Source organism: Anomalospiza imberbis, chromosome 26 (genome assembly GCF_031753505.1).
Source record: "Anomalospiza imberbis isolate Cuckoo-Finch-1a 21T00152 chromosome 26, ASM3175350v1, whole genome shotgun sequence".
Classification (NCBI taxonomy): Eukaryota; Metazoa; Chordata; class Aves; order Passeriformes; family Viduidae; genus Anomalospiza; species Anomalospiza imberbis.
The window spans coordinates 4166638-4192644 of NC_089706.1; the positions used below are offsets into that span (position 1 = coordinate 4166638).

The 26007-nt window shown below is 54.8% G+C and overlaps 2 protein-coding genes across 2 annotated transcripts in view; both read right to left on the reverse strand.

Moving 5' to 3' along the window:
* The window catches only part of DENND2C (DENN domain containing 2C), a 29969-nt gene extending 16782 nt beyond the window's left edge, over positions 1–13187 (reverse strand). The window contains 7 exon segments of the mRNA XM_068173201.1: positions 3100–3267; positions 3627–3739; positions 4265–4413; positions 5874–6675; positions 6678–6759; positions 6761–6805; positions 13104–13187. Coding sequence (XP_068029302.1) covers positions 3100–3267; positions 3627–3739; positions 4265–4413; positions 5874–6675; positions 6678–6759; positions 6761–6805; positions 13104–13172 — 1428 coding nt within the window. The 5' untranslated portion in view covers positions 13173–13187.
* A 453-nt stretch (positions 13188–13640) lies between these two features.
* AMPD1 (adenosine monophosphate deaminase 1) lies at positions 13641–25030 on the reverse strand. Its single transcript, XM_068173202.1, has 15 exons — positions 24875–25030; positions 21888–22062; positions 21255–21420; positions 19702–19864; positions 19302–19521; positions 18816–18945; positions 17916–18110; positions 17581–17712; positions 17336–17499; positions 17088–17214; positions 16502–16665; positions 16038–16158; positions 15437–15610; positions 14950–15060; positions 13641–13890 (listed from the first exon to the last, which is right to left on the reverse strand). Exons 1-15 carry the CDS (start codon positions 24894–24896, stop codon positions 13735–13737), a joined length of 2220 nt encoding a protein of 739 aa, XP_068029303.1. The 5' UTR covers positions 24897–25030; the 3' UTR covers positions 13641–13734.
* Positions 25031–26007: the final 977 nt, after the last annotated feature.

The following is a 26007-nucleotide window of genomic DNA, read 5'->3' on the forward strand; positions in this document are numbered from 1 at the left end:
TACAAGCACTCTGGAAAATGTCACACTTGCCTTCCCAAATAGAAGTGACAAACTGTCTGGCATCAGATCTCCATTTTCTGTGCAAAGGCACTTGCAAGAACATCTCAAACCCTCCAGCACAGAGGACTCAGAACATGCTCCCCAGCACCCCAACTCCTTCCAAGCCCAGAAAAAGCAGAGCTCTCTCACTGTAGCTTGGGGGTTGGTTTTTGGGTTTGCTGCTGTAGTTGATGTCAGCTCAAGTCTCCTAAAGCATAAGGGAGGCTGCACCAAGCACAGGCCTGAAACATAAACTTTAGGGGATTTAGAGATTTTAGAGGAGCTAAGATTTTAGTTAGAGATAAGCCTTCCTAGAGTTAATTAAAATAAATGAGTAGGCCTTGATGAAGTTAAGAGTTAGTAGTTAACTAATAATTGATTGCTTGTCAGCACAATGTTTAGTTAGCTGGGTTTGTGATGAAGAATATAGAAACTGACAAATGGCTTTTAGGAACATAAGACAATTGTGGGCCTCCTCTGTTCTGAAACCAATTGAAGACAGGGAATGGGAGTTCTACCAAGGTTCATTTGTCATATTTGCATTGAAAAGGTAGAAAGGGCAGAATGAGGAAGACTTCATTTACGTCCTCATTTTGGGACCCCTCCCCATGAAAGGGACCACCGACCCATTTCAAGGAACAAACTACGCATGCTTAATAGCTTTGAAATGATTAGCATACGCAGCGAGGATGGGATGTACCAAAATGATGGATATGCATTTGTATTTTGGGTGTTCAATGCTTGTAGGGATAAAAGGACTCTGTAATCACCTGGAAGGTGCAGTGTGTGTTTGGGAGCTATCCCGCACGCTGCCCGGCGTCGCAATAAACACACACTTTCTAACTTCAAACTCTTAGAGAGGTTTTGTCCGTCACAGCTGGATATTGGTACTAGATCAATATCCTATTTCTTTAATAAATCAGGCCCTGCCCCAGCTGTTTGCTGGAATGAGAGGATGATGTACTCGAAGTACCCTGCTCTAGTGGAAGGTGTCCATGGCCATGGCAGGGGGTGGAATGAGGAGGAATTTAGGGGCCTTTCCACCCAAACCATTCTGTGATTTTGCACAAATGAAGACAGCCAGTGGGACAGAACAATGGGTCTGTGCTGCAGGACCACACACCTGGTCCAGTGGAAGAAAAAAGTTGGGTAAAAGCACAGCCCAGTGCAGACTAAGCCACAGACACGAAAGAAGGGTCAGCATTTTGACACTGTGTTGGTAATCTTCCTTCCACTGGTCACAACAGCCCTGAAGCCAAAGTCCTGACACTTTCTGTGTCCCTGTCACAGCCTGCTCTGTGCTTTCTCCTCACCTGCCAGTGCCCCAAGGGCTCCTGACTCCCCGCATCAAAGGCGGCTTTTGCTTCACAGCAAGAGGGATTTACCCTAAATGCAGGGAGCAGGTCAAGTTCATTCCTGCCTCAAGAATTCATTAAACTCAACACAGGAGGGTGGGGCCCAGCCATTTGTCATCACAAATACAGCATAAAAAGAACTATATTAAAGAGAACCTGTTTGTTCAGCTCAAGAATTTAATCCCCAGATCAGCAATCCAGGCTTAAGCTGTCCTTTTCCAATGGATTTCTCCCCATTTTCTGCCTCAGCCAGCCCTCCCAGCATGAGGAGGCTGCAGGGAACAAACAGCCCACTGCAGAGAGCAGTGCTCCTCCTGCCAAACATGCCTTCTTTCCCTTTTTATCCAGCCTTACCTAGGAGATCTTAATTTCTGTCCTGATTTTTGTGCAGCTGAGTCACCACCCTGGGTGTGTTTAAGGCAGCCATGTGTTTCTTAGGCAAAAGGTTTTGTCTTTTTGGACCCCAGTCCTTTTCTCAACCTCTCGAGCAATCTTGGCTCAATTCCTCATGAGCCAAGAGAGTAAAGTGCTCTTCCTGCACGTAAATTGTTACCAGATTTTTGGAATAGGTTTGCTTTTGGAGAACATTTTATTTTCCCTCTCCAAATGAGAGATACTCTCCATCGCAGCATTTTTATAATCTTGCCATCTCCTTCCTGATTTTCCAGACCTAGGGTTTGTTTAAAAGCACAGACAGAAGTTACTTGATACTCCAAAGCACTTTAAAGGTTTGAAAAGTCCTTTGCAGCTGTCCAACTTCACCTCAGAGTCTTGTGCAATCTGAGCAAATACATGTGATTTTCAGATGAAATAAAGATCTCCTGAAGTGAAATGATTTTACCACAGCAAAAATAAATCATTCCCACTACCACAACTGGAATTTGAGTCCCATGCACAAAGTGCCACCACAGTGGCAGCTGCCTTTCTAGAGCACGTGGTGCCTTTTGTCACAGAGGGATGTGAGCTGGTAACCATCATCTAGAAACCTACCCAAGGCACCAAACTGAACAGTCCTCTGTGAGAAGGTGGGTTAAAAGCCTTCCTCACCCCTCTGGCCTCAGCAGTGTAATTGTCTTTGCAGCCAGGCAGGAGGGAGAGGCCAGAAGGGACAGCTGGATGAAGGCTTTGTGGAATGATCTTATCCCTGAGAGTTCCTCTGCACCCTTAAACTATGAAACAGCTGTTCCTGGTGCCAGTCCAGAACTCCAGGCCAACATTCCAAGTAACCAAGGGCCCCACAACTATCCCACAGCTCAGGGCCTGCAGTGGAACACCTGGGAAGTCACTGGGAGCAGGGGACACATCCACACAGCATTACAGAGCTGCCCCAGAAGCTCTCCAAGAGCACAAACCCAGCACCAACGCTCCATGGAAACACTGGGAACAAGGCTTAAGTGACAAAGCACGAGGAAGGGCTTGTGTTCACACACAGCCCTGACCTCCAGGCCAACACTGAGCACTCTGTCTGCCCACAAAAACACCACTGTGATTCTTGACCAACAAAAACACCACTGTCCCAGCTAAAACTGGCACTCAGGCCCCCAAATACCAACCCTGCCACTTGGAGAGGGAATGGCTGGAGCAGCAGTGCCAAGCAGCAATCGCCTGCCTGGCCCACAGCTCTGTGGCCACTCACAAAGCACTTGCAAAGCAGCAAGAGCTTGAAATGCCAGGCAAGAAGTGAAGTTTCACACTTGGATCTCACCCAGGGCAGGTTCTTTCTCCTGCTGGCAGCCTCCACTGCTCGGAACAGCTTCCACTCAGACAGAGTGACAGGCAGGGAGGTCTCCTTCCCCATCTTTCCCTGGAAACCTGTCTGGGAGGGCTTCAGCTCCAGCGACTTACGGCTGAGGAAGGGAGGTTTTGGGGGAGGCTGGAAAACAGAAGCAGAAGAGATAGTTAAGCGTGAGATCCAGCCTTGGTCCAAGGTCACAGGCAGAGGAGTCAGATTACAGCTGGTAAATCCTCTTCCAAGCTCTCCATCCCACCTCCCCACTCAAGCATCTCACCAAATCTCTCTTGTTCCTACTCTTTTGCTCCTTAGCAGCTTAATCAGCTGCCATGGCTGTTCGTTATTTACATTACATAGTATTTACACTAATAACAAGCAATAAAACAATAAGGCAAACCAATGACTTGCAGTGTGGAATGTGAGGCTGGGGGAGAGCACAAAGGAGGGCCTTTGTGGGAATGATCCTGCAAACACCTGACCCTTTAATCCCCCCACCCTACCTTGGGGGCCCTGCTGATGCTCCGGGGAGGGGGCAGCTTCCAGATAGATGGGACCTTCCACAGGGGCAAGGGCAGTGCTCTGATATCTTCATAAGGATGTTCTTTTGTAGGACCTGGAAAAAGCATTGGATGGGGCATTTATGAAAGGAGGTAAAGCCCTGTAATTTTTGCTAGGGATATAAGTGGGGAGAGCGTGCAAGTAACAGGGTCTGAGAGACCTGTTTAAAGCTGGATGAGGTTCTCACCACATCCTTCTAACCCACTGCCATCAACTTGGCAAACTGTACACGGACTCAGCAGAACAAAACACTTCTTCCCCTGCAGAGCAAGCAGCTCTATTGCAAAGCAGCTCGTTTTGGCAGAGCTCACACTGATCTCTGTGCAACACTCAAGCAGAGCATTCCAAGAGCTAATAAAGAAATCAGTTTAGCACAAGCCAACTCCAGTGACCTCCCACGACATCTGAAATCAGGCTGTTCACGTGCAGGTGTCACCAACATCAACAAAGAACCCCAGATGGAGGAGACCTTAAAAGCCTCAGAGCTGGAAAGGGCCTCAATGCATCCTCACCCTCACTCCTCCCTCCCCAGCACAACTGCCACCCTTAGAACAGCACCCCCAGAAGCACAGGCACATACAGATAATGTCCTCGTAGATGTTGTCCTCAGACTGAGTGCAGAGCAGCCTGGATCCTGCAGTGCCATTTGTCTCCTCCCGGGGTCTGTGGGAGCCGCTGCCCGCCGGCCGCTTGCGGAAGCCCTGGATGTCCTCAAACTCAAAAGATTTCCTAGAGGAAAACCAGTGTGACTTCTCCTAAAGGCACCTGCTTGAGCTGGTGTCTGCAGTCCAAACACAGTGTGGCCCTCCTTGGAACCATCCAGCACACGGATGCTCCACTCTGGGCTCACAATTCCAAGGGCTGAGGTCTAACCCCAGGCAGCAGCTCAGCCCCTCACTCCTGCCCCGTGGGATGGGGGAGGGAATCAGAGGGTAAAAGAGAGAAAACATGTGCATGGGTCAAGATAAAGACAGTTTAGAAGGTAAAGGAAAACTGCACAAGCAAGGAAAGCAAAAGAAGAGATTCATTCCCTATTTCCCTCGGTGTTCAGCCATGTCCAGGGGCTCCGTCATGGGTAACAGTGACTTGGGAACACAAACTCCAAATTTCCCCCCTTCCTGCTTCTTCCCCTATTTTTACTGCTGAGCAGAACATCACAGAGTCTGGAACATTCTTGGGGTCAGCTGTCCCCGCTGTGTCCCCTCCCAGCTCTGCGTGAGCACAGCTCACACACTGCTGTGTTACCAATATTTTCATCACAACCCCAAAACACAGCAGCACACAAGCTGCCAAGAAGAAAATTATCCCAGCCAGCACACCAAGTGAGTCCTGCTCACTTACTCTGGGAGACTTATTAAGTAAGAAAGGGAGCTGGAGGCTCCATGGCCAAGCACACTCCAAGCAGGCATGGCCAGACCCATCCTGTCAGAGGCAAGAACCCAAACCATGTTTTGCAGACTTGCAGCAGCTCAGAACCAGGGCACTGCTTCCTACTGGCCTCTCCTACTCGTGCTCAAGGTGTTCACGCCTTTGTGGGTTGGCATTTCCATCCACTTGGCCACTATTTGGAAATTTGGGCACTGAGGTCACAGAGGAGCTGGCAGGGATTTAGCCCATCATCATCATAAAATTTGGGTTGATGCTGTACACTTTGCCACAGTGGAAGGTTTCAGAACCTCAAGCCACATCTCTGCTGGTGCTGTGCACACCAGTCTAGCACAGGCGGCTCACCTCTGAGCAGGATCTGCATCAAGCCACCTCAGAAGGGTATGGGAAAGAGGGAAAACCAGCCAAGCCTACTGCAAGAGCAGTACCCACAGCCTCCAGCCTTAGGTGACAACAGAAACTTTCACTCCCAGAAAAGCCAAACACTCAGCAGCCACAGTGCCCCAAGAGAAAGCTACTCTGCCATCCCCAAATTGCAGCTGAGGGCAAGCAGCAGGTCTCTCCCTGGGGCCAGCATATTGCCACTCCACTCTGTCCTAAGGTGTGAGCTGACTTCTGTTTGGAACCTGGAGCCTTCTTTGCAAGATTGTCAGCAGCAAAAGCGGGAAACTTTCACCCAGGAACATCCTTTCCCCATGAAAAGGGGCACCATAACTAGCAGCACCTCCACAAGGACATCTGCTTAAACCCATCTAGAAAGTGATTTAAGGAAATGTTTCAGACACGAGAGATGGATTATGTACCTCTGGGCTCTCCCTCTGATCCTCCTGCTGGCTATTTTCTTCTCAGGGCTGTTGGAGGATGACACCAAGTCCTTTCCACACTGCTTTTGCAGGGGAACTTCCCTGGTGGCACTGGCATCTCTACGACCACCAGCTCCCGTCTCTGCCAGGTAGCGGAAAGTCCTGCGGGGTTTGGGTGGTGGATCAGGAGCTGCCTCCTCCTCTTGCCCCTCAACCTCAGAGTAAATGTTTCTCAAGCTCCTCTCTGCCCTGCAGAGAGTGTCCACTCCTTTGATTTGCAGGTCTCTTTCTGTGGTGCCAGTGCTGCCTCGCTTCTTCTGGAGGTCCAAGGGAACAGGAGAGGTTCTGCCAGGCAGGGGGGGATCTGCTCTCCTCCACAGAGCTTGTGAGGTATAGAAGTTCCCTGGGGGCAGTGTCACCCCGGGGGCCAGGAAGCCTGTTTGCCCCTCTCCTTTCTCCTTGGCTCGGGAAGCTGGGCCACCACAGCCCCCAGTCTGCCAGCAGCTCCGTGCATCTTCCCTGAAATCCAGCCCCAGGCTCTTTGGATCTTTGGACCCAGCCCTTCTGCCATTCTCTGTGCATTCTGCCTTCACTTTGGGTAGTGCATTGCAGCTGGGATCATACTTTACTCCAAAGTCCTTAGGCTGCTGCCTGTCCTTGCTGGGGCAGCCCCGTGCCCTGCCCTCCCACTGGGAGATCTTCTGCTTGATGTTGCGGCAGTGGCTGCGGGACAGGGTCTGGCTCTGCACGGCCACACGGGAGAAGCTGCTGTCCCCAGCCCCCGCGGGGTGCATGGCAGGGCCAGAGGGCTCACACACAGCCCATGGCCAGCCCCGGCCACGTCCTCCCGTGTCCTGCACACATCAAAGCTGGCACCACGCACGCTCCCAAGTGCCCAGCGGTGTCACAGAGTCCGGGCTGGCAGCTCCGACCTGAGGGCAAAAACAAGAGCCATCATCAGCTGCACCCCAGCCATGCTCCCCACCCCAAAGTCCCAGCTGCTCCCTGGCAGCTGCTGCAGAACATTCCTCCCCAAATCACATCCATCACGTGCTTGGGACAGGCTTCCAGATTTCGCTCCCCACAGGGGCTGTTTGTGCACACATCCAAAGGGAGCTGAGGCTTCACCGGCCTAAAAAACAAACACAGCAGGCACAAAACACCCTGAGGGATCCCAGGCATGCAAACTCAAGGAAATTATTTAAGGGCAGAGGAACACAGCAGCGTGGATCTCAGCCAGCCCTTCTGCAGGAGTGCAGCTCCTCCTGATGCTCAGGCAGCAGAGACAAATCCCTGTGGCACCTGAGCTCCCCACTCAGCAGAGACACGGCAGGACACGAGGCACCAGGGCAGCTCTAGAAAAAAGGAACCACATCTGCCTCTCCAGAGAGGAGCTGCTGCTGCTTCACACAGGAGCAGAAGAGCTGTGGTGGCTGGGGAAGAGCCTGACTCTGGCAGTGCATCCTCCTCCCAGAAGTGCTCTCTTGCTCCACAGCACAAGTGAAAACCTGCCAGGTGCTCTGTTTGTCAACACCTGACCTAAATTTGCCTTCCAAGAGACTGGAGTGCAGTGGTGCCCAGCCTGTGGCTTGCAGCCAGGGGAGTTTCAAAAGGCAGAAGAAACAGGTGAGTCCTCATCTTCAAGTGAAAAATCACCCCATGTTTAGATCAGCAGAGAAGGAATGCTAAAGAAGCACTCTGGCTTCTCCTAGCCAAGCAGAGCCTGCACAAACAGGAGCTGTGCTCTTTGAGACTTCCCACACATGTAATCCAGGGGATACAGCACACATCCTCCAGATAATCCAGCAAGGAATGCAGGTGAAACCACCAGGGAGAACTGGGGTGGCTTTACAGAGCCAGCACCCGTAAGTCCAGCACGGCCTCAGTACAGACACCTCATGTGTGGAATCCTCAGCCTTGGAGCCCTTTGGCTCTATGTGTAGCTCACAAGGCATCCCAGTATTCCCAGATATGCCAGCACAGGTGGAAACTCATCCTGGACAGAAGACAGCAGCCCATAGGCTCTAACAAGCCCCGTTCCTCCCTTTCTCTGGGCAATTATCCCATTGCAGAAGTTCCAGCCCTCCAGCTGTATTTAACAACCTCCGTTGGCAGCAGGAGACAAGTGCTCAGCTCAGGCCAGGGGCCACGCTGGCTCTGGTAACATTCCCCTGGCACTAAGCAGTGTCCCTGCAAAAGGCAGGGAAACAGCAGAATTCCACACGTGCACAAAAGCAGAGGATCCCTGCAGAAAGCAGCCAGACCTGCTCCAGGTGGGACCAGGGGCCAGAGTCTCACCAAGCCTGTGCTCAGGCTCCAGCTGACAGAGCCAGGCAGCTGCCACTGCCACCCTGGGCATGTGTCCTCCACAGCCACTGCCACCACACCCGGCCAGCACTGAGTCACCACAGCCTGGCAGAGTGGGCAGAGCCAGGGATGGGCAGAAAACCACGCTGGGAGCCACAGGAGCTTAAACCTGCCTGGCAAGGGGTCATGTCCCACTCTCCAGGCTGGGTGTGGAGAGCCCCCACCACAGCAGACCCACACCCTGCCCACTGCTGGGACCACACCTCAAATCCCAGGGCTCAGGGTTATTCCTGGAGCTGCTGATCTGCTTGGCAGAGGCATCTGCAGTGCAATTAAAAGCAAAACACTGGTCTTGGCAGATCTACTTGACAGCACTAGTGAGAAAACTCACTGGTCAAGGACATCCCAGGGCTCCCAGGCAGTTCAGGGACGGTTTGGGCACACATGGCACCAAGCCTTGGCTCTGCTGCAGTCTCCCCCTCTGCCAAAGCAGCACAGTTGCTGTGGGAAGCAGCTCCTTGTCTCCACAGCATGGGTTCCTGCAGCCTGGAATTGCTCAGCCCATTGTCCCAGACAGCTGCTGGTAACTCTGCCACTCAGCAGTGAAGGGGATAAACTTGGACAATCTGGGTAAGCCTCGAGCTGGGGGTATTTGCTCCATCATCAGCCCTCTGTCCCTCATCAGCATTCCAGCCTGTCCTCAGTGCTTCCGTAGCCACTGGAGACCCTCTTCCCACAGCAGCAAGGGGTCCCTGCCCTCTCCTATAAATAGGCATTGTTGCCAAAACATCCTGAGCCAGAGCAGAGCCATCCTTCCTCAATCCCTGTCTGCACAGCCCTGATTAGCAGACAGGAAAGCAGCTTTCCCTCTGCTGTGCCACTAAACTGCTGCAGCTCCGGGATGCTCCCCAGGACCGGCTGGCAAAGGACAGGCTCTGCTGGGGACAGCTGGGGGGGGACAGGGCTCAAACAGCCCCCCCAGCAGCCCAGCTTCACACCAGGATCCTCCAGGACCTGCCAAGCCTTCAAACCAGCATTGCTGGATGCAGGGGTGGACAGGGAGCAGCATCCAAAGGACCCTGTGGGGTGGAGCAGGGGTTTATCCACAGGACTGGGTTTATCCACAGTCCAGCACCTGCACTCACAGCCCATGCCCACAGCTGCTTTGTTTCCAACAGCACTGGCTGCTTTCTCCTAAATCTCCAGCTGTGAGCTCCTCTGGGAGCAGCCTGGCAGAGAATCACAGAATATGCCTGGAAGGGAACCACAAGGATCATCCTGTCCAGCTCCTGGCCCTGCACAGGACACTCCTGGAGCTCTGGCAGCATCAGGGCCGTGCCCATTCCCTGGGGAGCCTGGGCAGTGCCCAGCACCCTCTGGGGGAAGAACCTTTTCCTGACATCCACCACCATCCATGAGGACAAATGACTGCGCAGAGGAGGCTGAGTAGCCCTGCACAGCTTTCCAGGTGGGTCCACCCTTGCTGTGCCCAAGCTGGGCAGCTCTGCTGGCTGCCAGCCCACCCCACATCCTTCCTGCCACGGCTCACGTCGGGAAGGCTGCAACAAAAACTGCCTGTGCTGCAGCTTCCTCAGCCAGACAGACAGCCAGCCAGACAGACAGATCCATTTCTGCTTCCTCTTCTCAAGCCATGGCTGAAGTCAAGGCCTAATGCTCCTGCCCTCTCCCCCTGCCCAGGTCCCTGCTCCCATGGTAAGGCACAACCAGGAGCTGAGAAACGTGGAGGAGAAGCTCAGCCTTGGCCAGCACGTGGAATTCCAGAATCCCAGAATGGGTTGGGCTGGGTTGGACTGGAAGGAACCTTAAAGCTCATCTCCTTCCACCCCCTGCCATGGCAGGGACACCTTCCACTGTCCCAGTTTGCTCCAAGCCCTGTCCAACCCAGCCTTGGACATGCAGGAATGGGATCCACAGACAGCTGAGCACAAACCTAAAGTTCTCTGCTCAGTGCTGCTCCCTGGACTGTCTCTTCCAAAACAGCCATGCAAGGAAGAGAGGAATGCAGCTTTTCACCTGCCCAGGCTTGCTATCAAGAACCAGGCGTTTAATCTCAGCTCATCACGTGAGCCCAGGCAAAGGGAGAGACTGATCTTTGGTGAAGAAAGAGCACACTGGGGTGGTGTGATCCAAGTTAAGTAACTCTTAAACGTAGTCCAGGACAGGCTACAACACGGTTCAGGGACACAGAGCTGGCAGAGACCACCTGGGTCAGGCAGCCAGCGCTTGTATCAAGCACTGTACAAATGATTCCTGTCACAGAATAACCAGACTTGTGACTGCTTCCATCCTGACCTCCCCTTCCAAACTCCTTCAGTGGCCCCAGTGCACTTCCCAGTATTTCCAGAGAAGCTAAATTTATCATCCTTACTGCATCAGAACTTAGACGAGATCAGTGTAGTTAAGAATACTGAATTATTTCACTGGAAGCAGCAGTTTGGGGGGAAATTACATAATTTCTAGACAAAACATCACCCATTTCTGCCAAACGACCGCCTCTCTGACCCACGCTGTTTGGAAGCTCCCAAAGCAGAAAAATAAGGCACGTTCCCAGCACGTGACAGGTAGCCCTGACTCTTTTTCCAGCCCTGAAATCCAGAGAGCACACTACACATTTTCCATGCAAAGCCTGGAGACAATTCCATTTCCTGAAACCACATTCCCAAGGAGAGAAAGCTGCCAGCTCTGCTGTTCCAGAATAAATCCCTGCCTAGTGCTGAGGTCAGGCCCCCCCACCAGCTGTGCTGCTGGAACCCCCAGCACCCCGAGCACCCTGCAGCAGAGACACAGAGAGAACAGAGGCACTGACACAGCACCTTACCTTGTCCTGCTCCTGGGAACACAAACACCGCCTGGACCAGCCCGTGCAGCTCTGAGGCAATCTCAGTCCTTTTGTGAAAGCTGTGCAGTCCTAAACCACCCCAGAGCCCTTGTCGCCAAGCCTCCTGTGTTAGCAGGCAAATAAAAAGCAGTTTCTGGTCTTGTGCAGCCTAGGGAAGCTGGCAGCTCGTTCCTGGAGGGAAAAGACCCCTTCCAGAGCTCTCAGCTACTCCCATCCTGTTCCTCTCCAGAACAACCCTGAAGCTCCTCTGAACAGCTCTGCCATGCTGATGTCTCAAAGACATGGGCAGTACCAAACAAGATGATTTTATATCAAAATAAGTAACTCTCCAGGAATGCAGAGTGCTTAGTCATTTCCAACTCGATACAAAGCTACTCTAACCACGAGGTATTAACTCCTTCCATGCTGCTGCATCTCCTGCTCAGGCAGTTCTGCCTCATCAGATCCATGGCCACAGCCCCTGGACACAGAAAATGTGCTGCTAATCCCAGTTACACGGCAAAAGGAGGTTAAGTCTGACCCTCATGGGTCCTAAGATTTTTCTACTGACTGTCCTTTTCTAAAGTGATGAAATTCAACTTCTTGAAAGCAACTTTTTCCTCAAGATATAAAAATACCCCAAACCAAAGCACTTCCAACATGCAAGCCCTGAAGGCTGCTACACCAGGGTGCACATGGACAGAACCCACAATGTACTATTTTTAAAGTCGTGGGTTTTTAACCTGAGTCACAGTATCTGAATGCCCAGGGTAGCAATACTGACAACAGCAGTTGACTCAGCCCCTACACCCCGGGCTGGCTGCCAGCCCCAGGAATGCTGCAGCTGCACACCAGAAATGAGGCACAAGCTGGGCATGGAGTTAAAAATCAATCATGACTTATCCTGGAGCACTTCCTCGGTGTCACCATCAGAGGTGAGGTTCCAAAGGAAAGTCACAAAGCCTGTGTGGCTTTACATGGGCCACCCCCGACAGGCTGTGTGGGGCCACAGCCAACTACTCATTCCTTTGGGAATGTCTCAGCAGCACTGAGACAGCTGCCCCAGGAGGTTCAAAGGGTGCAGACTAAGGCAGCACCAGAAAACCTCTCAGACACCATTCAGATAATGTGTTCCAGAGCTGGCCACTGAGTCACATCCATATTAGATTATTACAAATGGAAGACTGAGATAAAGATTTTGCCAAGCAGCAATGGACAGCACTAGAACTCAAGGTCACATCCAGGTCAGATCCTCCAGCCACCAGTGCTCAAATACACATTTCCAGGGGCTGGTTTTCCTCCTACTTCTCTTCTACTTTCCTTCCATCACTGGCTGCTGCCAGTCCCAGCTGCGAGGAGGAATTGCTGCACCAGTGCCCTGTCACAGCCAGGTCCCCTCCCAGCAGGCCATGTCACTGGAACAGAGGTGTGTGTGTGTGTGCATGCAGTGAGCTGGAGCTCTGTACCCACCCGGCCCCCCGCACCTCAGCGCAACAAAGCACAAACACCCAGCGAGACCTGAAGCAGCACAGCCCAGCAGGGCGCAAAGCTCTGCACAGAACCAGAGTGCTGCGCTGGGAGAGAGCTCTGCAGGTGTGACCCGCTCTGCTCACACAGGGGCACCTACAGCAGGCCGGCTTTTGGACATCCCGCGGGGAGACACCCTGCAGCAGCCCCGGGCAGCCCAGGCTCCATCGCCCTCACCGGGAGAAGCGTTCCCCGACGGCCCGCGGGGCCCTCCCGTGCGTCCGCCTGCGCCCATCACCGGACACCCCCGCCCGGCACCCTCCCTGCAGGCATCGGCACGAGTGGGGGAGACGAACCCACGCCAAGCCCGGCTGCCCTGGCGAGCCGGGTCTCCTCCGGGCAGCTGGAGCAGGCACCTGCTTCCTCCGGCCCCTCAGACACGGGCAAGATGCTGCACCGGCCGCTGCCCGCCTGTCCGCAGCCGGGACACGGGGACCCCTCGGGGCCCGCAGCCCCGAGCCTGGCCGCGACTGCGCTAAGCCCCAAACCCCCAGGCCACCCACTCGCCCTCCCGGAGTAGCCCCCGCCCGGTCCCGCTGCCCCCCGCCCCGTCTCACCGCGGCCTCGGCCCGCTCCCGGCCCCGCTCCCGCAGGACGCTCCCGGCGCGCACGGAACCACCTCCCATTGGCTGCTCTAGCCATCACTCAACTGGCGAGCCCGCCTCCTCCCCGCCCCAGAGTGCCCGGAGCCGTTCCCCGTTGGTTGACGTGACCGTCACTCAGAAAGAGGCCCCGCCCCCGCCTCGCCCCGTCCCGTCTCTCCGCGGCCTCGGTCCGCTCCCACAGGACACTCCCAGCGCTCACGGAGCCGCCGTCCATTGGCTGCCGTGGCTGTCACTCAGGTGAGGTCCCACCCCCATCCCGCCTCAGGGCGACAGATCCGCCTCCCATTGGCTGGAGTGGCTGTCACTCAGGAGACGGTTCCGCCCCTTTCCCTCAGGCGCTCGGAGCCGCTTCACAGACGGGGTTTTACTGCGCTGCCCCGGGGCCTCACAGTCCGGCACAGCCCTGGCACGGCCCCGGCCCCCCTCACAGTCCGGCACAGCCCTGGCACGGCCCCGGCCCCCCTCACAGTCCGGCACAGCCCTGGCACGGCCCCGGCCCCCCTCACAGTCCGGCACAGCCCTGGCACGGCCCCGGCCCCCCTCACAGTCCGGCCCTGCCCCGGCCCCGCGGTCCGGCCCCCGCCTATTCGTTTTTCAGCCCCTCGGCGATGAGGTTGAGCTCGTAGCACCAGGTCTCGTAGCGATAGGCCACGCGGATCTGGGCCACGTTCGTTTTCCGTATGTCGTTGCCATCGGGCCCGTCTTCCTGGTAGTTTTCACCCAGGAACTTCACTTTCTCCTGCCAGAGGCAAAGACAGCGGTACCGACCTCAGAAGCCCCGCTGGCAGCGCCCGAGGGAAGCCCTGAGCCCACGAGCGGAGCTGGTCGCCATTCTCAGGCCGTGGGCAGGACCTCCCCAGAAGGACACACAGCTCGTGCGACAGGAGACACTGCAGGACACCCCCTGCGTGGGAAAGACACCTTCTTCACGGGACAGGACACCCACGATGTGGGAGAGGACACACCTCATGGGACAGGACATTCTGCAGGACACCATTGCATGGAACAGGACACACCTCGTGGGATATGAGACACTGCAGAACACCCAGCTTGTGGGACAGGACACACTGCAGGACACACCCCTCAGGGGACAGGACACCCCTCATGGGGCAGGACACCCCTCATGGGGCAGGACACACTGCAGGACACACCCCTCAGGGGACAGGACACCCCTCTGGGGTCAGGACACCCCTCTGGGGACAGGACACACTGCAGGACACGCTGCAGGACACGCTGCAGGACACGCTGCAGGACACACTGCAGGACACACCCCTCTGGGGACAGGACACCCCTCATGGGGCAGGACACGCTGCAGAACACACCCCTCTGGGGACAGGACACCCCTCATGGGGCAGGACACACTGCAGGACACACCCCTCAGGGGACAGGACACCCCTCATGGGGCAGGACACGCTGCAGGACACACTGCAGGACACAGCCCTCTGGGGACAGGACACCTCTCAGGGGACAGGACACACTGCAGGACACGCTGCAGGACACACTGCAGGACACACTGCAGGACACACCCCTCTGGGGACAGGACACCCCTCATGGGGCAGGACACACTGCAGGACAGACTGCATGACACACTGCAGGACACACTGCAGGACACAGCCCTCTGGGGACAGGACACCCCTCAGTGGACAGGACACCCCTCATGGGGCAGGACACGCTGCAGGACACACTGCAGGACACACTGCAGGACACACTGCAGGACACACCCCTCAGGGGACAGGACACCCACCTCGTGGGACAGGACACACTGCAGGACACAGCCCTCTGGGGACAGGACACCCACCTCGTGGGACAGGCCGCACTGCAGGACGCTGTTCCTGGCGATCTCGCACATGTCACAGGTGCTGAGCTTGAACACCTGGGCAGCGATGGCGTACTCCTCCATGAGGGGCTCCTGCAGCACAGGGTTAGGGGTCAGCAGCCTCTGCCAGCACAGCCCGTGCTCTGCAGGGGCTGTCCCACAGCTCAAAGAAGCACTGAATCACTGGGGCTGGAAAAGTTCTCCAGGATCAAGTCCAACCTTCAACCAACACCCCCATGCCCACTAAACCATATCACAAAGAGCCACGTGTTCTCATTTTTTGAAAACTTCCAGGCACCGCTGCCCTGGGCAGCCTGTTCAGATGCTTGACCCCTGTTTCAGTGAAGAAATTTTTCCTAATATCCTACCTGCTGGACCCTCTGCAAGTGCCACTGGCTCCCAAAAAAACTGAGGCCCACACAGTTGCCAGCCCCACAGTCCCAGCCCCAGTGCTCAGCTCACACTGTACCTTGGTGTAGTGAAACTGCATGGGGTCGTCTGTAGAAAGGGACACCATGAGCCCTTTCTGGTGGAAGTCAAGCAAGGGATTCTTGGCGTACTCCAGGAAGAGGCTGTTGTTGCTGAGTGGGGACATGGCAATGGGAATTCGGGCAAGGAAGTACAGATACTGCAGCACCGGGCTCTGCAGAGAGGAGCAGAGGTACCACGTTAGGGATAAAGTTGCTGCGCCTTCCACCTCTCCAGATCAGGCCGGTCCCAGCCAGGGAATTGTGTGCAAGGAGAGAGATGGGCCAGCCAGCAATCAGTGCTTCAGGCTAAGGAGCAGAAGAGGCCAAGGAGCTGTCTGATATCAAACTCAGCTGGCTCCAGTGATAACAAACATATTCTGTGATGGGTCTGTGAAGCTAAACCCCCAAAATCTAATACACTGCTTAGCCACATCCCCAAACATGCCTGGAGAAGCCCAGAGAGCCATTTAACATCTGCCTGAAGCCAGGCTGCGTCCAGGTAAAGCAGAGGCACAGGTAACTGCCAGCTACCTGAGGCAGTGTGAGCACTTCTCCTGCTTTGCCATGCATGGGCTGCTCCTGGCAGCCTGCTCCACGTACCTTCTTGAGGTTGAGCCCATGGGAGATGTTATCAGCTGTCATGAAGGCTGCCAGCAGGTGTGTGAGGGCTCCGGCCTCGCCGCAGTGCGGGCGGAACAGGAACGTGTTCATGCCACGCTGCCTGGGCACAGGGAAGGAGCACTCAGAGCGGGCAAACAGCAGGCTTGGGTGGCTGGACCCAACTTCAGGCCCAGCTCTGCCCCTGCCATGAGTCCCCAGGAATCCAGCTTGACCTAGGAGCACATTACTCCTTCTCTTTTCTCCTGTGTGTGTGCAATAGATGCATCTCTGCAATCCCTGAACTTTCTCCCCAGTCCATCACCCCTCCTACCGAGGGGTGTCTGGATTGCTCTGGGATGTGATGCTCCAAATACAGAGCGAGGAGAGCCCCACTTCTTCCACACCAACAATCAAAGAACTGAGGCAAGGCACGAGGCAGCCCCTTGGCAGATCCCAGGCCTCACCTGCGCAGGTTGTTCAGCACCAGGATGTTGGCATACATGTAGTAGATGTAGTAGGTGTAGGATGGGTTCTTCTGGGAAGTCCACTCCTCTGGCTTTGGGCTTTTAGTGCTGAACATGTGCCCACTGTGCTTGGATTCATCATCCACGCTGTCAAAGCCCGTGATCTGCTTGGCAAGGGAACAAAAAAGGTGCATCTTACACTCCCCACCTCGTCATGCCCAGGTGGGCTCACTCTGCCCCACCACAGCTCACCAGAGCCCGGTTCTGCCCCTGTGCCTCCCAAGGGCAGGGTCGGGCAAGGCTGCAGACCTCGCTCCTCACACCCCCCAAGCACTGTCCAGGACCAGGAATAAAGCTCACACGTCCCCAGGAGATGAGTGGATGACAACCCACAGCCCCGCAGCAGCCAGCCCAAGCAGTCTGACCCCTCCCTGCACTTCTGGCCACACCTCCCTTCACCAGAATGAGGCAGAGCCCCCGGCCCACTGGTGGCGTTTTCCGTGTTAGGGCCAATGCCCCATTTCCTGTGCACCAACAGGAATGTGAATTCTCCCCACACCCGACAACATCACCAGGTGACACTCACGTGGCGTAGAAAGACACTCAGCTCTTTGTGGGCTTGGGGATTGACAGTTGCCTCAAACACAGGAACAAAGATATATTCCAGCATTTTCCCAAAGTGGGGAAGGAAATTCTTAGACCTGAACACATCACTGTGGACAGAGACAGGGATTAATTGCTGCCAGAGGGACAACACGGCCCACCGTCCCCACAACCCTTTCAGGGATGAGGGATCTATAAGGCACAGTGCTCCCTCAGCCCCACAGCCCGTACTAAATCCTGGGGACTTGGATCATCCACTTCATGTTGGGGGAATAGACCCGGTGGGTGTTGAACCAGCTGGCCAGCTTGGCCCACTCCTCAGGCGACCGCCCGTAGATCGAGAGCCGGGGCTCTGTGTGCTGGTACTTAGCATCCTCCAGGTCAGAGCCAACCTCCTGCAAACCAGAGCACACCATGGCAAGGGAAGCCACAGCAGCAGCACAGCTTCACCCTGTTCTCCTCCCCTCTCTCCATACCTTGATGATGGTAGCAAAATACTCGCCGTTGATGGCGTTCTCCGTCTTCAGGTAGAGGTCCCGCAGCTCACTGGCCCCCACGGGGTTGTACTTGTCATTGAACTTGTCAAAGCGCTGAAATGTCTGCCGGCCCTGGGGCAGGGAGATCAGGCTCAAACACTGCCCTCACAGCTTGGCAGGGAGCAGGGGCTGAGCCAAAACACCCAAAACAGCATAACCAGGAGCTGCTGCACGCTGACACGAATATTAGCAAGTGTGGGTGCACAGGGAAGGCAAGAGCCATGGGGGGAAGAGTGGCCCAAGAGTGATCTTACATTAAATGTCCTACCACTTACAGCATGGACATCCAGGGAGTCCACTGTCAGGTCGTAGGGGTGCAGTTTGAGCTGCTGGAAAAGCTGTTTCAGGGTGAGCTGTTTGCCCTTGGCATTATAGACCACGCGGTCGGCATCCACACAGTAGGACTTCTTGATGAAACGCAGAAGGTGCTTCTGGTTCATGCAGGCTGCAGCATGGATGTGCGTGTCCACCTGGGAAAACGGACAGTGTGGTATTCACATGTCCTCTGAACAGAGAGAGACGTAGCTTTCTCAGGATTTCTCCTGAAAGAAGCTGTGAAAGAAGCAGAGAAAAGAGAATCAAAACAATTCTTATCTCATTCACTGCTCCTGTTTGTGCCCATGGGGAATGTCATATGGAGATTGTTTAGCCAAGGTGATTGCTTGACTGGATTCTGGTGATGGTGCTTTGGGTTCATTGACCAATTGGATCCACGTGTGTGTCGGGACTCTCAGCAGAGAGTCACGGGTTTTCTAGTTAGGTAGTTAGTGATAGTTCTTGTAAGTGTAATATAGTGTAATAAAGTTATAGTATAATATAGTATAATAAAGTAATTAATTAGCCTTCTGAAATAATTGGAGAACTGTACATCATTCTTCCCAAGTCAGGGATCCCAGCACCGATAGGACAGCTTCAAGCTGGGATGCTCGGGTACTATCTCGGGGTGTGAACAAACCCCTCAGGTGAGCACGTTGTGTGGGGAGCAGGGCTCAGCCCAGCAGGTGAACACAGCCAGAGGGCACAACTTTGCCAAGAGCACCGAAGGCAGCACATCCCATTCACAGGAGCAATGCTGCTGCTACAGACGTGGACTCTAACATCCAGTTCCCAGGGAGGGGCAGGCACCACAACAGCCCCTCTCCAGGGTCCCTGGGGCTCTAAGCCTTGCCTTTTACCTTCCTGCAGTTGTAGAAGTCACGGTGGGGGTTGTTCTTCAGCTCCTTCATCTCCTCCATCTCATTGAGCATTTCATGCACTTGGAACTTGGACGAGAGGAACTTGAGGCGCCGGTGAGCATAGGTCTTCCTGGTGAGAGCAAAGGGCAGAACGGTCACTGGGCTCCTCACCCTTCAGCACGGGGACACAGATTCCACCTGGGGTGGAGGAGCTCATGCTGGCCAGCCCTGCTCCCCTGAGGTGCCTCCCGTGGCTCTATTACAGAGCTCTGAAGGAAGGCTGGCCAGCTGGGAACCTACCTGCAGGTCCTGTCTCCAGCCCCTGAGTGCTGCTTTGCTTAAGACCCAAACCAAGAGGGCTGACAAGTGCTGAGGACACTTGCACAGCCAGGTGTGTCACCAGTGGGTTCCTCCCTCTTGCCAGGAAAGGGAGGGGGCTGTCCTGACCTCCCTCTGCCCACCGAGGCAGGTGGGTTGTGCACTTACACAGGCCCCTGTGCAATCAGGACCAGGAGGAAGTTCATGTCATCAATGAAGTGCTCGAGGCTGGGGTAGGGCAGGTCCTTTGGCTCATTTCTCTCAGCCGCTGCCTTGTCTGCATAGACATAAACTATCCCATCCTTCATCTGCACGTGGTATCCCAGGTCCTCGGGGAGCTTCCCACTGTCAAGGGGATCCTGTCCATCCTTCACTGGCGGGGTGAACACTGCAGCAAAAGGAGAATTCCATAAGGCTGCCAGCCCAAACCTCCCAGGCCTGCCTTGCTCCCCCACTCCATGCAGCGGGCAGGGACACCCCACCACTGTGACACCAAGGAGGGGCCTGGGAGTCCTGAGTCCTGCCCCATGCCGAAGGCAGAGAAAGCCCCTGGGGTGCCTGGCTGTACCTGGGCCAACGTCACTGGGTTTCCAGGGCTCGCCCTCGATGGCACGCAGGTACTGCGAGGGAGTCTTGGGGAACCTCTGCAGCGACTGCTGCATGTTCTTCTCACGGATGCACAGCGCCCGGTACAGGCCCCTGCACACCACTTCAAAATCTTCCACTGTCACCTGCAGGGGAGGGGATGCTGAAGGCAACCACACAGCTGGAACATGAGTGTGTCCAAGAGACACCCCGGTGCACCCAAGTGGAGGGAGATTTTGGTCACGGCAAGATAAATGTCAAAAAACAGCTTGGGCTGGAAGGGATCCTAAATCTCATCTTGTTCTAGCCCCTGCTGTGGGCAGGGACACATTCCACTATCCCAGGGTGCTCCCAGCCCCATCCAACCTGGCCTTGGACACTTCCAGGAATGGAGCAGCCACAGCTTCTCTGGGCACCCTGTGCCAGGGCACCCTCACAGGGAAGAATTCCTTCCCAATATCCCATCTAACCCTGCCCTCAGGAAGTGGGAAGCCATTCCCCCTTGTCCTGTCACTACATGGTATTATAAAAAGTCCCTCTCCAACTTTCTTGCCATATCATGTAATCATATCTCATATATCTCATCATTTCATATATCAAATAATATCATAGCAATGTCCCACTGCCCTGCCTGAGCAGGGCGAGGAAGGGATGATAGGCAGAGACCCAGGCATGACAAAGGGAAGCTCCTGGTTGCAGAACCAGGGAATTCTGATGTCACCCCCACTTACATTCCTCACTGCAATCAGTAATTGACCCTGAAATGGAAGCCAGGCCTGGGCAAAACATTAAAGCTATTTTTGGAGCCCGGGCTGAAACTGAAGCAGGAACAACAACATGCAGTAACCCTGTGTGTCAATGATTTTTGATTTACTGCACAGACAAGTGTTTTGGGCAGTCAGAAGAGACTGGAGTGGAGTAGGCCAGGAAACCAGCACTCCCAGCTAGGACAGTCGTGGCAGGGGGAATGTGCTCAGTGCCTGAGCGGGGAGGGATTTCCAGATCCCCTCTGCCAGGCAGCTCCAGGCTGAACAACCTTCCAGCAGCTTCTTAGAAGCAGCACAAATGTAATAAGAGGCTGAGGAGGAGAAGGAGGCAGGATTAGCCTGGGATGTGATAGCGGTCCTGGTCAAGTGGCTCTAGGTGACCCTGCCTGTACCAAGGGCTTGGTGACATCCCTCAGCTGTTCTGGGATCCTTGGATGTGCACAGACCTCAGACAGAGCTGTGTGCAAGCAGAGAGGATGTGACAGAGTGAGCACAGCCTGCCCTGCCAGGCCCTCTCTGGAGAACCCCATGGGAATATGCAGCACCCCACAGCTCCTGCTGAGGAATTCGGCTCTGGATCCCCAGGGATGCAGCAGGGCACCCCCAGATGTTTATGGGGCACAGACTGAGCTGACAGACACCCTCCCCACTGCAGCTGGTACAGACTCCTGTAACTGACCCTGAAAGTGGGCACTGGGCACTGCTGAGGGACAGGCAGGGACCAGAGGGGTGGCCAGTGTGGAACGGGAGCAGCCATGGAAGTACCTACCCCAGAGGCGTAATCCCCAGTGATCTGCACCCGCTGGAAGTCGGGCACATTCTGGTACTGGGGGCAGGTGGAGCTGGCCTCCTCGAGGACAGCCAGGCTGGGTGCTGCCCCCGGGGCCACGGGCGGTGCCAGCACAGTCGTCTTCATGCGGATCAGCTTCTTCCTGCTGCGGAGAAAGGCTCAGGCAAACAGCCCCGTTCCACGGTCACACACAGCTGCAGGGCCAGGGGAACTTCCCACAGCCATGTTCCAGCTGTGCACATCACGATCCCACTCACTGGTGATTTCTGAGCACCTCAAACAGGCGCTGCCAGAAGCACTGGCCACAGCACACAAAGTGGCCACAGGCTTTGGAAGTTGCATCTTTCCAGAGTCCCCAAGTCTCCCTCCCCAGCTGTGGCCATTGCTGTGCTGACGCCCCGGGAATGGGCCAAGGGCGTCTTTCTGTCCAACAGTGGAAGCAGTTGGAGAGGAAATCCTGGAGTACCTGACAGATGCCCTGGGATTACCAAGGATTTATTCCACAGGTGTGGTGAGCTGTGCCCAAGGGCCTTGATTTACATCCCCAGTGTTTGCTCTGGCCGGGAGGTGCAGGCTGTGCTCCTCTCCTTGCCCAGGCTCCTGGGAACTCACCGCATTTCCACTGTGGAACTGGCCTCCTGGAGCATCATGTGCATTGTCATTTCCTGGCGGGAGATGGGGCAGATCTCTTCCACATCAAAATGAGAGATTTCTCCCCTGACCTCCTCATCCTTCACCTCGGAGGCAAAGACCTTCTCGGCAAAGGAGCGCAGGGACTCGTCCATCTCTGCAAAGAGGAGTTCAGTGTCCCACAGGGAGGTGATTCCCAGCCACTGGAACAGGCAGGTGCCCCTTGCAGGCAGCTCCGTGCTCAGCTGCCATTTCCTCGTGGCCCCCACACCCTAGAGAAGACTCTGAGCCACCTCCCAAATTTGCAGCAAGGCTGGGCCACACCTGGTGGGCTGGAGACATACCTTGATACCCCCAGTACAGCAGGACAAGTAAATACAGTCCAAGAATGCTGCCAAAAGGCCCAGAGAGAAGCAGGTCCTTGGGAAGAGCAGTTATGGAAGCATGCACTGGGAGGAAGAGGGGAAATTTGGCAGAGCCCTTACAGCTCCAGGGAGCCCAAAATCCACTTGCTGCAGCAGTCAGGGAGAGACAGAGGTATGGGTGGGGGCAGAGCTGGCAGCCCGAGCACTCAGCTCCCACCATGGCAGGGCATTCCCAGCTGGGCACTCCCTGCCCACCACGTGCATCGTGCTGCAAGGGTGCCGGGGCCACCATTGCCACAGGGCTGGCTGGAGCTTTATGGAGGAGGACAAGGAAGGTTAAAAGCCCTTTCTCTGCCAACAGAACACCATAAAACAAGAACCCAAGGGTTCTGCTGGCAGCAGCTCCCAGAAGCAGATGTTTGCATGGCAGCACAGGGGCGCTGACAGTGGGTTTTGGCAGCTCGGCACGAAGCGAGGTGAGGATCAGTGCCCAAGGATGGACCTCACCATCGAGTGTCACACAGGACATGGTCACAGGTGAGGACCAAAGCAGAACAGACAGAGGGTTCTCAACAGCACTCAGGGTGCCAGAATGATATTTAACAAATTGCATATTTTGGTGCTGTATCAAAGGACCAAAAGGTGGGACCATTCTGTGTAACACCGATGGGCAGGAAACAGCATTTTCCCAGCTGCTGAAGGATCACCCTGATCATGATCTTCATGATCTACATGATCATGTAACTGCTGCTTGGTTCCAGTGATCATGTCTAGGCAGTAACACAGCAGAGCATAGAGGAACCCAGCAATACTCACGTTTATGTTCTGCTGTTTGAGATAAAACAGAGACAAAATAAAAGATGTTGTGATCAGCCCCTTCAAATCTGAGCCTTTTTGCCTTATCGCCGCATCAGTCTTTAAAAAGGGATTTGCAAAGTACAAGTTTAGCCAAATCCTTCCACTTATAAAAAAATCAGAGAATTCTAGAATGGTTTGGGATGGAGGGGAACTAAAAGCTCATCTGATATGCAAGGACACCTTCCACTGTCCCAGGTTGCTTCAAGCCGTGTTCAACCTGGTCTTGGAAACTTCCAGGGATCCAGGGGCAGCCCCAGCTGCTCTGGGCACCCTGTGCCAGGGCCTCCCCCTCTTCACAGGGAGGAATTTCTTCCCAATGACCCATCTAAACCCGCCCTCCTTTGGCTTAAAACCGTTCCCCCTTGTCCAACATTCCCTGCCCTTGTGAGAAGTCCCTCCAGCCGTGTTGTAGCCCCTTTAGGTACTGGAAGGAAAAGGCAGAGAAGAAGTTGTCACTGAGGAACACAAAGAAGGACGCTGTGCATTGCCTGTCCCACGACAGAGCCTCGGTGATGCCTCAGCGTGGAACCAAACCCCGCTGCAGTCCATCCCACCCATCCAGCCCAGTGTGGCTCTGGCACAGCTTCTGCCTGGCACAGTCCCTGCTCTCCCTGCAGTGCCCAAGGTGGAGCATCCTCTAGAACCCAGATCCTCTCACTCCACACCTGAGAGGCTGCAGTCCTGTGCTAAGGCTGAGCTGGCCTGGAAGGGCTCTCCCTGCACCTGCAGGGATGCAGCAGGGCCACAGGGAGGGCAGCACAGCCTTCTGCTGGCCACGCAAGCAGATATTCCCGAGACTCAGAGCTCCAGGCTTTGCTGGTTTTTGCTCTTGACTGCCCTCCTCTGTGGCCCTCAGCATGGGTGGTCATTTCAGAGATGCCGAGTTCCATCCCCCTGTGCTCACAGCTCCCCTTATTCCCCAACAGGATCAGACAGCTGGGACACTGCAGTCCCACAGATCCTCCCTGCTGCTCAGGCAGGGTGGCAGCAGCATTCTGAGGCTGCAGCTCCTGCCCTTTCCCTCTGACCCAGCACTTCAGGCATCACAGCTCTGGCATCACAGCTGCTGACTTCCCAAAGCCCAGCCTGCGGAACACGCGCTCCAGAATCCTGACTCCACGTATTATTTACCTACAAAACATCCCACAAATGTGTAGTTTGACCTTTCATCTCTTTAGTGGATGGAAATTACACTCGGGAAGGTTCACAACCTCCCACTGATGGTGCAGGGCTAGGCTTTAACACCAGCTTCATGTGCTGGGACAGCGTCTCTGGCACCACAGCCCTGCAATTCCAAACATGCTCCTATCAGGGCTGTTTGGGGCTGTTATCACTCAGGGCTCTGCAGTCACCTGCCACATGTCCCTCTGCACTGTCCTGCAGAGCCTGGCTGGTCCTGCTCCTGCTCCCATCCCCTCGGGGCTGCAGCTCCCCACAGCTGAGCTTCACCAGGGTGACCAGAGATCCCTGAAATCCCTCTGAGCCCTTCCACAGGGATTTAACGATGTCATGACAGGACACATTACACTGCAGGAGAGGCAGTATTTTCCTTCAGCACAAGCAGAGGAAGATTTAAACAATCACACAGTTTCTTTACTGCACTATCCAAAAATGTCTCCAAGCAGGAAGAAAAATGCCCAAAGGCCCCAGTGAGGTCCCCTGGACACCACACATCCAAATCTCTGAGGCTGAGGGCCTGGAACCTGCCCTGTGGCCCCTTGGCTCACACTTGGCTTTCAGACCTACCTGGAATTCTCACCCGGGACATCGCAGCAGCGTTTGCAGAGCCTCAGTAACACCCCAGAGTTCCCGAGCACAAGGGGCCAAGTGACTGCCTGGCAGCCCAACACTAATTTTACTGCTTTCCCTTCCCTGTAATCAGACTCTCCCACTCTAAAAGGAGAGTGGAGATCAACTGTAGAACTATTTAAAGTGCAGCCGCAATCACTTGCACTGAAACAGGTGAAAGCAGGGCTCAAATTTAATTTAATTAAATTTCATTTAATTAATCAAATTTGATTAATCTTTTTCTTTAAGTAAAGTTTGCATTTTACATTTTGTGAAGTGTCACCTGGTGTCTAGCCAGATTTCTGCTTTCCAGGGCAGCTGCACCTTTCTAATGTGGTCTGTGGAATTCAGTCTTTTAAGGGAGACGAAACCTGATGCCTTCTATGCTGAACCAAAGGTTTTAAGGAAATTCCCAAACAGCACAGGGGCTGTGGATAGGTACAAACCATGTGCTCTCACCTGAGCTGCTCAGAGGCTTTTCCTGAGGGAGGGATGTGTTTGAGAGCCTGGATTTCACCAGCAGGGCTGCCCATACGTCCCCACTTCTTCACCGCCGAATCCAACAAATAAAAGGAAGGTGCAAGGAGCCCCAGTTTGTCCCTGAGCTTTTCAGGAACTGCCTTTTCCAAGCTTTGTGTCATGCTGTTGATCTGATAATCAGTTCTGTACGTGCTGAGCCACGGCCGAGGTGTATCTGAGAGAGAGCAGCTCTCAGGCAAGCCCGAGGTGGGTCAGGGAGCTCCTGCCTTAGCTTGGGCCAGGCAGAGCAGCTCTCGGGCTGGGAGGCACCTCCTGGCTTCATCTGAAGCAGGTTGTTTCCAGCATATTGGCTTTGAGGACTGCACCCTCCTTTAGGGTGTCCTCAAACCTTCTTCAGATCTCACCTGCAGCTGGAAAACACCTCCTGTGTGAAGAACAAGGCCAGAATTTGTTGTGCCCTGCTGTTGCCAGGATAACTCTGAGCTCCTGATTCAGATTCCTGGTGGGAAGTGGTGAAACTGAACAGGTCAGGAGGATAAAATAGTTTTGAGGTGAAGCAGAGTCTCTCCCTGTTTGTGCTTTGATTCTTGATGGCGTTGAAAAGCTGTCCT

Bases quoted from the DNA above. Each gene is read 5' to 3' on its own strand.
- AMPD1 (XM_068173202.1), bottom strand. From the start codon at position 24,896: ATGTCCCGGGTGAGAATTCCAG. The intron at 19,865-21,254 runs GTAGGTACTTCC...CCTCCCCTGCAG, and splicing joins CTGGGGATTACGCCTCTGGG to GTGACAGTGGAAGATTTTGA. The intron at 16,159-16,501 runs GTGAGGCCTGGG...CCCTGTGCCCAG, and splicing joins GTGCTGAACAACCTGCGCAG to GCAGCGTGGCATGAACACGT.